This window comes from Columba livia, chromosome 3 (assembly GCF_036013475.1).
Source record: "Columba livia isolate bColLiv1 breed racing homer chromosome 3, bColLiv1.pat.W.v2, whole genome shotgun sequence".
NCBI classification, from domain to species: Eukaryota; Metazoa; Chordata; class Aves; order Columbiformes; family Columbidae; genus Columba; species Columba livia.
The window spans coordinates 100,676,675-100,689,649 of NC_088604.1; the positions used below are offsets into that span (position 1 = coordinate 100,676,675).

A 12,975-nucleotide genomic window follows, 5' to 3' on the forward strand; every position below is an offset into this window, starting at 1 on the left:
TGCTGTCATGTAAAAACTAGTAACTTTTCAAATACAAAAATGCATGTATGGTTCTAATTTAAGTACATGAGGTCATCAGTTCAGTGTTCGAGGACCGTGTGCTGGTCGGACACGAGCAGAGGGACGTGTCGTACGGAGTCTTGTTGATCCGATTTCAGCTTCAAGTGGGTAAAGGAGGCTGGCTGGCTCAGGTGGACAAATAAGTGACTTGATTTACACAGATGCTGACACAGGGTTTTAGGAGCCTCCAGAAAATCTGCGACCTGTGCGGGAGGTGAAAAGAGCTGCTCCACTGCCCTCTCCGAGGCCGGCTCCTGGTAACGGGAGAGTCCCCGAGACCTGCTCGCCAAGCCGCAGCGAGCCCCTGCACTCCCGTGGGGCCCGTCCCGCGTCCCTCAGGCAGGAGGCCGGGCGGTGGCCAGCGGGACTCGGATTGTCAGCCACCCCGGGAGCCCCCAACCTCCAGCCTGAGGGATGCGGGACGGGCCCCAGGGGAGTGCAGCCCCCCGCCGCCCCGGCAGCCGGAAGGACGCGGCCGGCTCTGCCGCCGGGCCCTGACGCGGGCTCACCGGGACGCCCCCTCCCCTCGGCTTCCCGCACCAAGCAGCACACCTGCCCCGACCCGCTTCAGCCAGGCCCGCACCCAACGCGCCCTCCTGACCGGCCCCCACCCCGGACGGGTGCCGCGGCAGGAGGGACGGTGGCGCCGGCGGAGGCCGCTCGCTCGCCCGCCCAGCCCGCGCTTGCCGCGCCCGTCCGCACGGCGCGGCGCTTCCTGCGGCGCGGGGCGGTGAGCCCGGCCGGCGGGGCGGGGGCAGGCGGGAGGAGGGGAGGAGTGAGACGGAGAAGGGAGCGCGGGGCAGCGGCGGCAGGAGGAGGAGTCGGTGCCGCCGCCGGATGCTGCGAGGAGGCGCCGCGGCCCCCCCTGCGCTGCCGGCCGCTCACCTGAGCGGGCAGGAGGGAGGAGGAGGAGGAGCCGGCGGCCGAGCTGCGCGAAGCCCGGCGGCGGCGAGGCGGGCGGGAGCGCGGAGGGTCGGCCGGGCGGGCGAGGCTATGGCGCCGGGCGCCTAGCGGGGCCGGCAGCGCGGCAGGAGGCCCGCGTCCCGCCGTGAGCGCCCGGCTGCCGGCGGGGGCAGCCGGCGGCCTCCGCCGCGGCCTAGGAGAGCGGGCGGCCTTCCCTTCGGCGCGCCGGGCGCGGCGCCGCTGCGGCCCACAAGATGTCCACTCGGACGCCGCTGCCCACCGTCAATGAGCGGGACACGGAGAACGTGAGTACCGCGCCGGGCCTCCCTCCGCCGCGCCCCTTCCCCGGCCCGCTGTCCTCTCCGTAGCCGCCTCTCCCCGGCACCTGGCAGCTGCCCGGCCTGCGCTGCCGCCCAGGCCAGGTGCCCGAGGGGTGGGCGGGCCGCGGCCGTCCCCTCGCCCGGCGGGCCGGGCGCTTCCCAGCGCCGGGCCGGCACCGCCGCCTGCCCGCGCCTCAGGCTCCTCCATGCGGCGCTGCTGGGGCGGGTCCGGCGCGTTGGGCTCCACGTCGTCCCAGCCCGCCCGCGGTCCCGGGCCTCCCGCAGGGTCGGAGGTGGCTGCCGCTCCGCACGGCGGCCGGGCAATCCCCTTCTACGCGTTGTTGGGCCGGGCCGGGCCGGGCTGCCCTTATATGTACTTGGCTGTAGGCGCACACAGGCGGTTGGCTTCCGTCCCCCGCCGCGGAGAGGCCTCCGGGGCCGCAGGCCGAGCTGCCCTGCCTTCGCCCGGCTCCCACGCCAGGCACCCCAGTCCCTGGGTCGGGGCACCCACTCCTGGGCTTTCTGACCGCCTGGCACTAGGCCCTGTCTCGCCTCTCTGGGATTCAGTCCTAGTTGCTCTTTGTTTGGTTTGCACCTCGACGGTAGTCCCCGGCGTTGCTGTTACTGTATTCCTTCCTCTGTTTTGCTTTGTGTTGCGTCTGAGAAAAGCTGTGGTCATGTCCTTGATAGTTCCCGAGCTGGTTGTTTGTATCTTCCTTTGTATTCTGTTTAAACATCTTTGTGCTTTTCCTCTGCTCCGCCTGGACTTGATGGAGTAGAAGCAGCGTTGTGCTCTGTTGTGGTGGTCTTCCTGCAGTCTTGGTTATTATAGATGTGGTACCTGAGAAATCGTAAAGTTCTGGACCATGTCTGGTCCTGTCCATCGGTGGTGATTATTTAAATAGCATGGGAGGTGTGAAATTTTCATCTTAAGTGTGGGGACCAATATTTAGAGAGGTATGTTTGGAATGTGTGCTAGATATCGTTCGTTGCCTTTGGGAAGGTGGCAGAAGGTGCAGGAGAGAAAAAAGGAGTTGTAGGAAACTCAGCGTGTGCAATCACATCCAACTTCTACTTGAATGGAAAGTGACCAGTAAGAAACGAAGGAAGATGGCCTGGTGGGTTGAAATGGGTTGAAGAAGATGCTTGTTTGTATTGCATTAATCTATAAAAGTTCTGGCCAGCAGTAGGAGCTCATGTTTGTTACTGTGCAAGCCAAAGCAGCAGTGTCTACTGAGTAGGTTACCGAATTATATTAAATGAAAAGTGAATATGAGAAGAGGGTTTGGAAGGCAAAGGTAGCAGAAATGAGATAATATAGTTAAAATCCTGGCTTAGTGTCTTCTTATCAGCCTGGTTACTAGTTAAAGCTTAAAGCAAATAGGTACACTTTATGTGTTCTTACTTTTTGTGGACTGATGAGACCTGTATCAGTGTCAGAAGAAAAGCAAGTCCTTGAGGTAAAAATGAAATTTTAGATTTAATTAAATGACAAACTCCAGGTTTGAGTGATACACGTTACTCATGAATCTCCATTTTAAATATATATCGGAATGTAGAGGAGAGATAGATGACAGGAAGGGATAAGAAATATTTATGCGCATATCTAGTAATATAGCACATAAGACTTGCAAATTACATTTGTACAAGGCTAATGGAAATATTCTTACACATCATCAACTTCTATAGAATGAAGACTTCAATGAAAGTCTTAGTAGTTCATTTAGAAAATATTACGCTACTTTTTAATGCTCTATTTTGACACCTAGAGATAAGTGAGGAATAATAATAATAATAATTATTATTATTATTATTATTTCAGAGGGTGCATTTGGTATGTAAAAAAAAAACAGGTTTGTAAAGGATATCAAAATATTGAAAATTGCAGATTTGCTTCTGAAAATCTTAGCATAAGTCTGTAACCTAATACTAATGAATATAATCCGCCAGTAAAGAGCTGTGTGGTAGTAAGTTCCCATCTCTGCACAAAGTAATTCTAGTGCTGTCATGATTATAGCATCTACTGGGTTTTGGAGCAGGTATCTGAAGGAGGTGGTTGCTTCTGCCCTCTGGGGAGCCTTGGGAGGCCCTCTCTGGCACCTGTGGTCTCCCCTATGTAGGACTTTTTGCTCCTGCGTGTCAGATGTGGGATGGAGGAGATCTCTTACTGATTTTCCAAACAGCAGCATTCCTTGGTTTAAAATGGACTCTGCCAGGGTGAGGTGAGACTCTTAATTTACTTTTAATGTGCTTCCTCCTGCTAATAAATACTAATGGGCCAGAGAAGTGTTTGCGCCGTTGTGTCTCAATGCACAAAGTGTAGCTAGTGAGCTCTGGGTAACTGAGGTGATAGAAGGGAGAAGCTGTTGGAAAGAATGAGGAGTTAAAGAGCAGTGTGCATATGAGTGATTTTGTCCTGGTACTTCCAGTTCCCAAGTACATATATTAGCGAAGCTCTCCCAAGTTCTGCAGCTAATGGTGATCTTTAGGAGAGCACTCTTTTCTTCTGTCTCATACACGTGGCTGTCTCAGCCATGTTGCTCCATTGTGTGACTCTCAGGGGACAGACTGTAGCTCTGTGTCCCAGGGAAAGCTGATTGATGGTTCTGAGTACAAACCTACATACACATCCAGCTGTGCATTGCACATGGCGTGAGGTCGTTGCATGAAATCATGGGGAGCTATCCTACCACCACCACCCTCTGTCTCTTGGCAGCTGCTTTCCATGCTCTTTAAAGTAGAAAATAAATACAATTTCAACATATGCTCTTCTCAGTGAGTAATTAAGCATGTCTTGTCATAAAAAAAAAAAAAAAAAATATAGTAATTTGATATAGCACCTATCATAAGAATATGCATTCCTTGAGGAGTTACGGGAGCTCCTGGTAGGACGGGTGAAAAATGTGCATATATCTATCGTTCTTTGCGCCTTTTATCCCACAGTGCTGTTTGAAAATAATCTAGAAGGCAGAAGATCATGCGGCAGATTACTTGATAAGGTCTTATCAGAAAGCTGGAGTGAAAGGTACAGGGGCCGCTGACAACGAACAAGCAACAGGTGGAGGGAAACGGTTGTAGTTAAACAGTCAGTATGTGTGTAACAGATATGCTCATGTTACAGAAATTCAGCCCCTTTTCTTTTACTTTTTGCTGTTATTTAGGTCTCCCAGTGCTATGTTTAACTTTCCTGGCATATGTCCATAAATATTTTTCGTTAGAATTATTATTTTTCTTTCACAAAAGCTGTGTTTAAGGGAAAAAAAAATAGAGTATGATTGCCCTTCTTCATATTGAAAAGTTTATTGGGAAACTTGAGGAAATTATTGGGAGGACACAGTGCAGTGAAGATTATTTTTTTGCTTATTACCAGATTTCCTTTTTTTCAAGTGAGAGGCAAAAGTGTTCAAAATAATAATTTTCCTGTGTTTTGATTTTGTACATGTATCAAGAGGAAGCTGTAAATACTTAACATTTTACATAGGTTGTGGTAGGTAATGTTTCAGTGCATTCAGACACTTGCAGTTGGGATTAGTTTGGATGATCTGAGCTTTCTATCTCTGACGCGGAGAGAGATGGGAATCAAACGTTTTGAACTGGTTGCTCTTTTGCTTTCATTGGGTTGGTATTGATTGAGGAAAGTGGGGCTTTCGTGTTTTTCCTTCATGTTGTATTGTGTCATGTCATTGAATTGGGGAATGGTTTTCCTGATTTAAGGCAAAATAAAAGAAATATATCAGCATATTATCTAAAATGTTTTTGGGGAGCTGTGTATAAGAAAAGACTCGCAGTTGGCTGTATACTACTTGCTTTAGTAAAATTAATGAAAATGAGAATGCTATAATTTACATTTTCTGACATAAGGACTGCTTAGTCTGGCATAAGAATACTTTTTCTTCTGTAGTAAGTGGAGTTTAATCTTTGGGAGGTGTTACTATTATTTATAAAGGTATTACTGTTTGTCTGTCTTGTGGTGTCACCCACATAGCTAATTTTTAAGGTACTATTTCGTTTTGCACTTTTCAGACATGGAAAAGTTGGTCAGTTCTGCTCCAGAGATCTTGCATGTTTATGGCAGAAGAAGGACGAAGCAAGGCAGAAGTGCTGGATAACACTGGCTGGAGTCAAGGAGGAATGTGGGAACTGTGGTTTATCTTGCCTAGCCACTGCCATATGAGAATGATTAAGAGATGTCATGGCAGAGGGAGTTTTAAGGACAATACAGTGACCTATGATCATGTGATTTGCTTCATTATCATACAAATCATTATAGTTTTGATACACACGCCCATTTGCAGGCTGGTGAGCGGAGGGTGATGTCTCAGATGGCAGCTAAAGTGGGTGTGGTTAAGAATGACTTTTTGGTAGTGGAGACAAGGAGACAGCTGCTTTTTAAAGAGGAAAAAAAATTGAATAGGGTAAGAGGTAAGAGGATGGAATGGAGTGGCCAGGTTAGGGTTATAGTAATTATACCATGTTTAATTTATTTCTGTGTTTTTTTTTTTTTCTTCTGGAGTTGCTTTTGCACAATAAGAACACATGGTTTTGATTTGGACAGAGGGGGCGTGGGAGAAAGTATCTGACAAGAATTCTTTCTTTCAGTGCCTTAAGGAGAAGAATGGCCTAATTTCCAACCCTTATGGGTTCAAGAGTACAGCTGTATCTTTCTTATCCACAGGAGATGGGCTTTAGCAAAGTGGAGAATGCCTGTGTTTTTTTTTTTTTCCCTTGTAAGATTATTTTTCTTTATCATAAATACACCAGTAGGTCATATGTTTGTTTGAATGGTAAGAACAGGGCATGTTCTCCTAATCTTATTTTGAAGGTTTGTGTTTTCTCTGTGCAGACTATTTTTTGGTTTGTTTTTGTACAGGTCTTGGGCAAGCTCCTAGGTTGTGGGGAAAAACACATGTTTAGCTAGAACATTATGCACGGAAAGAGCAGGGTTCATTTTGTTAGGAAGCAGGTTGTCCATTTTGAAGTTAACCTTCTGTGTAACTCAGTCATGGCACAGGTGATACAGATCTTCAGTCTCATTTTCCCTTGGTAAAGAGAAATATTTTGGAACAAATGAGTGAAAATGTAGCTTCACACTTCGTTGTTCTTTCTAGGCAATGTAAATATAGCCATATAGGCGTATAGTGTTGAAGTTCAGAAAGAGCTAATGCAGTTTGATTGTACTGCTTGTTTCACTTCACTTGAGGTTCAGAGGTAAACGTGAAGTTGGATTGTTTGTAGTTGGCATTCTGAAAACTACTTACGTGGTCAGTGGAGTTAAACGCTGAACTAGAACAAGAAGATTATGTTCCATGGAGCCTTGTTATCGGTGGGGTCTCTACCGTCATATTTTTCTGATCACATGGATGTACTGTTTATATCAATACAACTTTTTAATTTTTCTAACTCTGCCCTTAAAATGTTTTGTTCATCAGTAAAAGCAGGATTTGTTTTTCCTTGCAGCATCCAGTTGTATTTAGAAATTAATCTTTCCACTAGAGTTGTGGTTTTAACCATCACAATTGCTGTTGCTTAGCAGAAGGAGCTTTTTCTAATTGATATCAATATTTTAAACATAGATAAAGTAGCAGTCCGTTTTTTCTTTTATGTGCGTATACAGCCGTTTCGTTAAAACTATGTTCTCAATCAGGGCTTCGTATTTGCACTTGCAGAATTTTTTCTTGTTTTCAGAATTTAATATAGACCTATTCTTAATGTTTGAGAGAGAACTTTAAACACTGTTTTCCACTAGTGCAGATTCATTGAGAAACTATCTTGTAAAAAGGAGAGATACTTGTGGAGCTAGAAATCTATGCTGCAAATAAAGCCCAAAGGTGGATTTCTTACTAATTGGCCTACTAACAACTTGAGAGTTTGAGCAAACCTTTCACATGTTGTGATATGAGAGAGAAAGCATTTTATCACTTCTGTTTAGATATTATCTTTTAGTAGCTTCAACCTTTTTTTGTGTTTATTTTTTTTTAAATATACATTTTTGCTCTATGCTGTCCTCCAGGTTAAATACACTACTTGTAAGTTGCTGGAGACAGTGACATGTTTCAAACTGAGCTTATTTGTCTTGTGGTCATGACATGATCTATTAATTTTATTTGTTGTTGGAAACACGATGCTTGCTTACTTGTCTCCCACCCCCTTTTTTTTTAATCTTCCTGGAATTTCAGAATCACCAAGACTTTTTTTTTTATGACTTCATAATTTTTTCTGGGTCTTCGTTTTCAAATGTTTACTTCTCTCTAGGTAGTGGTAAATTAAGAAGTGTTCTCCACAGTTGAATATTTCTGAGAAAACTATGAAAGCAGGTTTCACCAAAACATTCATATCATTCAGTGTAATGAATGTAATGCAACTGCATCTCGGTTTTAATAATAAGCTCTTTCTCCACATCAGCTACCAAGCCTGATAAATTGTTAACATGTTTTTGTGTTCTTGCTCAGTGCTAAGGAAGAAAATTTCTCTTTTGTTTTTCTGCGAATAACTTAGTAAAATACTAAAGCTAAAAGATTGCTGAGATCTCAAGGTCAATTTCAGACTTTGTAGCTGTATGTGATGATGCAGCTTAGGCAGTTTTGGTGTGCATCCTAGTGAATCTAAGGTTAAAAATTGCAAGAGACTAAGATGTTGTTTGTTTGTTTGTTTGTTTTTATGAAGGCAGGTCTCCTTGTGCTTGTTTCACCTTATTTTTTCTAAGTAGTGACCAAACATGCTATAGCTATCATGTCAAAATAGTTTACGGCACAAGCAGTGGAAAGCACTCTGTGCTTATGATAATCCTGCTGCTTTGTGCACTGAGATAGCAGTTGCAAAAGAAGGTGTGTTTTTGTGTTTTTTGTTTGTTTTCAGATGAGCATTTTGTTAGGGATTTCCTTATGTAGGCTTTCAAAGAAAATGCAACTTATGCTGAAAGGTGCATGTTCACAGTCATAATAAGGCGTGTGCACAGTTGAATTCGTCTGGGCTGCAATTAACCTCTAAAACAATAAACTGGACGTGCTCTTGAAGCCAGGGCACAGCCTAGGCTGTAATGATTGATCAATAGACTGTATTTATGTAAAAGCCAAGAGTGCATGTTTTCTGTATATCTCTGTAGAACAGAAGATCATGATGTTATTCTAAAATTCTCGGTCTTATCAGGACAGCTGATCGACAGTCACTTTACATCACTTAAATCATCGTGGAAAGCAGGCTCTCTGTTCTGCTGGAATGAATGCATTGTCTGTGTGTTTTCAAGTTCTTGTATTCTGTTGTTTGTTGTATATGGATCAAGGAAAAATAAATTTTCTTTCTTTCATCTTTCTGTTCCTATGCTTGTAGGACACCTTAGGTGTAGGTTGGGGGTGATACAATGAGAAGTTGCCTGTGCTCCGCTTGTTTTGTTAGCATTAGCATGGCTTACTGTCAAGGTGATTTCTGTAAAGACTTGAGTGCTCTGTACCAAAGACTCCTGACCATTTCTGTGTCAACTATCTCAAGTTTGCAACTTTTTATAAAAATGTAAGACATATACATTCATAATACAGTAATACAATGTGTTTTGAAAAAAAAGGTTATTTTTCTTCACACTTGCATTCTTCAAAAAACAGGCAATATATCAGAGAGAGGACTTTTGGTTACAGGAAGCTTTAGGTAGTTTCATGGTTTTAATTTCCAAGCTGTTTACCCAATCTAAAGAAGTACTTGCAGAAAAAAATAAGCAGTATAACATTCTTTAAACTGCTCAGTCATTTTGGATGCCCAGTAAGTCTAATGGTTTCCTGGGTAAGGATTGATAAACATAGTTGAGTTGTACTGAGGAGACAATGAAACACGTTAATGACTTCAGATCAATGTCCGCCTTGTTCACCATGACCATTGTGTTGTGTTGGCAGTAAGTGGAGTAATAATCCTGTTTTGTGTTTAAACATCTGGCACGTAGAATCCACAAAAGTAGGAAAATAATCATGTTAATGAGAGCAGATAATGATATCCAAAGTTATGATATATTTTAATGGATTCTACATGAGGAGGTTTGTCCAGTAATGTTGCAGAACTGTATTTTAAACATACATAGTTGTGATATGAATAGCTTGAATAATTAGACAGGACTTTATTTCACGTCTGAAAGCACTTGTGTAGCACATGGATGTTCACACAGCTGAACATAGAGTTACCTGATAGCCCATGGCAGTCTTTTGCAAGAGCGAGCGATATTACTGGTGACAGTGTCTAATTGTTTTTGTATTATAAAGTAATAGTAGTGCATGATAACTTTAAAAATCTCAAGCAGAGACAAAATTAGGCAAGCTTGTTAGAGAGAAGTGTTATCTTTCATTAAACAGATGTGGTTGGAGAAAATAGATTAGATTTGGATAGATGAGGCTCCAGCAGGGCTTGCTGTAAAGGCTCCCGCCCAAGGCTAACCTCGTGGTAAAACCTGTAGTACTTCTGCTCCGCCGTGCTTCTGTAGGAGGGCCCCCGCCTTACTCGTGATGCAGTAAAACACGCACCTTCTTGTAAGCGGAGGCACAGCCTTAGTCACTGCGATAGAATGCTATTTTCAGCTCTCTTGGAAGCTTTCCTCCCCGCTTCCTACTTTCCTCACTGTTGGTTCTTTTCCTTCTTAACCTAATGCTTAGAAAGAAAGAAAAAGAAAAATAAAAACATATTTTGCTTGTCTCCAAGCAGTGGCCTTTTTCAGAGGGGAAAAGGCCATTTATTTGTCATCTTAATGTTAAAGGTTATCACATAGACCATTTTTGTTATTTAGTCCCTCAAATATTTGACCAATTTCGTTTTAAAACTTGGCAGTAGTCTGTAACCTGCCATCACAGCAGCTTTATTGTTGCGTGCTTCCCAAATCCATCTTTCTGTGAGTCCGTTTACCCATGTTCATGAACTTGCTCACCATTTAATACCTGTAATTTCCTATCTTATCCCATTCTTTCTCCCCCACCTTGTTTTCCCTCACATTTTGCTTACTAACATGCTTTTGTGCTTGAGCTTACGTGCTTGTTGCTGACTTCCTTATGCTTCTCACTCTTTCTGGGACCTTTTCCAGTTTTGCTCATTTAATGACATAAGCAAAACCAATACAAAGCTTTACTGAAGCTATGTAGTTGTAGCTTCTGTTTATCCTTCAAGAAATAAATATCCTTTTGTATGAATCCCAAGGAGCATTTTATTATGGGAATAATCTGAATTGTTAAGCTAAAGGGAGTGAAGAAATGTTTTGCTGTGGGAGGATTGAGGGGAATTGTTTCTGGTTTGGGGACTATTCTTGAAATTATTAGCAAGAAGGATTGTTAGAACTTTAAATACTTGTCAGACACTGTTTTCCTCTCTCTGCATTTCCTTCCCTCCCCCCTAGTAAAGTTAACTGTGCTTTCTTTTCTCAGATAACAGCAGAGAGTAACCAAAGCTTTATAATGATTACTTAGAAAGGCCATACAATTTTATAATGTTCTTTGTAGAGAGAGATATTTTTTTCATAAACTTGGTAGACACACGAATTTAATGTGCGAGAATTGCAGAATTAGGGAAAGCAAAGTGTAGGGCGTACTGCAGTACATGTAGCAGCAGTGTAAATTACTTGTTCATAAACAGTAAATATCTGAAATTCCTTTTGAGAGTGCATGCTTGGCTTCAGTTGTATATAAGTATCTTCCTAATTCTCAGATGTTTCTGTCATTACTTAAAATAAGCAGAGGCATAGCTTAAAAAATTCAGAGAATCTTGCACATTAGGAAGAGTCTGATTCTTGCTGTGGAAATTACCTTAGCCTGTTAAATGCTACATTGAGCTCTTACAGAGGATATGGTTGTTTTCCACAAATGGATTACATATGTAATGTATTTACTCATATCTCTCTTCCAGATAGTATTATCGATTGAAGGTAATAGAATTCTTTGAAGAATTTGGGTTTTTATTTAGTAGTTTTTTCCAAATGTAATCAGATTTTACTCCCACTGCAATTTTGGATTGTCCACCAGTGGTTTAAAAAAAAAAAAAAAAGGCAAAATGTCATTACTTGGCGAAGGACTAAAGTAGTATTTTTCTCCTTAAGATCAGGCTCCACAAGGAATAACAATTGTAAACATTCAATACAATGAGATGTATATAAAAATATTAATAATACTTTCTTTGAGTAGTATTTACCAGGTATATATATGAATGATAGGTTTTCAAATTTGCTTTTCTTAATATGACATTAAATGAACAAGGCTGGCTGCTTTTGAGAGTTCTTTCTTCCAGTTGTAGACCTAAGATGGCCCATGGACAAAGAGAGTTTGTGAAGTGAAAGCACTTCACAATGAAACTCTTGCTCCATCTACTGCATAGTCCAGAGAAATCTTATCTAAAGAAAGTTATGAGCAATGAGGGTTGATCTAATATAGGTGCTGGAATTAGTCATTGAAAGACATAATTATTAGAGAAAGTGTGTCTACAGTAGTGTTTGTAAACAGGCTAAGGGAAATTTAATCCCTCAGCCTTCGCAAAGGAAAGTAGACTGATAAAATAAAAACTGCATTTAAAGGTTTGTTTTAATAGAGCTATTCCTGCTTATCCAGTGATGGCAGAAGTATAGCACTCATATAAAAATCGAATTCAATGTTTTCTAAATATAACAAGATATAACAACAGCAATAATAATCAGTATTTTATTTTTGTTTGACCTTTTTTAAAGCTTTGTATTTTTGTATTGTGTACAAGCTTTTTCACTGTTACTCATTAAATCAATTTCCTAGTAATGTGTAATATTTTGTTTAGATAGGATTATTTTCAAAGTGTGTGGTGTCGAGCCTTCTGGGGTAGCATAGAAGAGACAAACTGGATGCCTGTATCCATCTGTATGTTTTCATTCCCTTCACATAGTAATTACTAAACTAAAGAAGCTGGATTAAACATAGCACTTGACTATTAGACTAAATTTATTATGATAAAGTGAAATATTAATGGTGTATGAGCCATTTTCTTAATTAAAAAAAAAAAAAAAAAGACAAGAAAAAGCAAACTGGGAGACTGTCAAGTATATTGGCAGGTAGTATAGTTATCATATATTGGAGTTAAATTTGCCTCCAGGTAATTTTTGAGGAAAGATAGAAAGCTGTGCCTAATTTCAGGTCAGCTATTGGGGGGTAGGAAGATGGTAGAAAATGAATATATTATTTGTTAGGTGTGTGGTGAAACAGGAAAGATATTTAACGCAACAGCTCTCATCCCCTGGAATTGGAAGGGTTCTAGTTAGTTTGGTAAATTAAGGAAAAAAAATTATAAATGAAATTCCTGGTGAGCCTAAGATGATGTAGGGATCACAGCATTGCAGAAGGGGATATGTGATCATGTCTCCTACAGCGCCGTGCCTTTCCTTATCTCCTAAAAGGCAAGGAACATCTTAGAACTGTGGGTGGGAGAGGGACCCTTGGCAGGCTGATGGTAGAAGAGAGAATATGATGTTGCTGTCTGACCCATCCAAATAGGCGTAATGATTCAGTGATATCCATTTGAAATCTGTATAAGGATAACTCTCCTTTAAGGTTCTGAGGATGGAGTCCCAGTTGCTGGTTGGTAAACTGATAATCCCTGTCACCTGCTGACATTGTCCTTGGGTTCCCATGACTTGTCTGCTTTACTGACTTTCTCTTCCTTAAGACCGAATGAAATTAATTCCTGTTTTAATATGAGACGGCATCTGATTAGGTGA

The 12,975-nt window shown here is 42.4% G+C and overlaps 1 protein-coding gene across 13 annotated transcripts in view; it reads left to right on the plus strand.

Moving 5' to 3' along the window:
* The first annotated feature begins 833 nt into the window (after nucleotides 1–833).
* MARK1 (microtubule affinity regulating kinase 1) overlaps nucleotides 834–12,975 on the plus strand; it is a 58,596-nt gene continuing 46,454 nt past the window's right edge. For 9 of the 13 annotated variants that reach the window (XM_065058519.1, XM_065058523.1, XM_065058520.1 and 6 more), the window contains exon 1: nucleotides 1,475–1,885. In XM_065058519.1, coding sequence (XP_064914591.1) covers nucleotides 1,490–1,885 — 396 coding nt within the window. In that variant the 5' untranslated portion in view covers nucleotides 1,475–1,489. Of the gene's footprint in view, nucleotides 1,269–1,474; nucleotides 1,886–12,975 lie in introns of those variants that run through there. The other 4 variants (XM_065058528.1, XM_065058531.1, XM_065058529.1 and 1 more) reach the window with 4 other exon arrangements.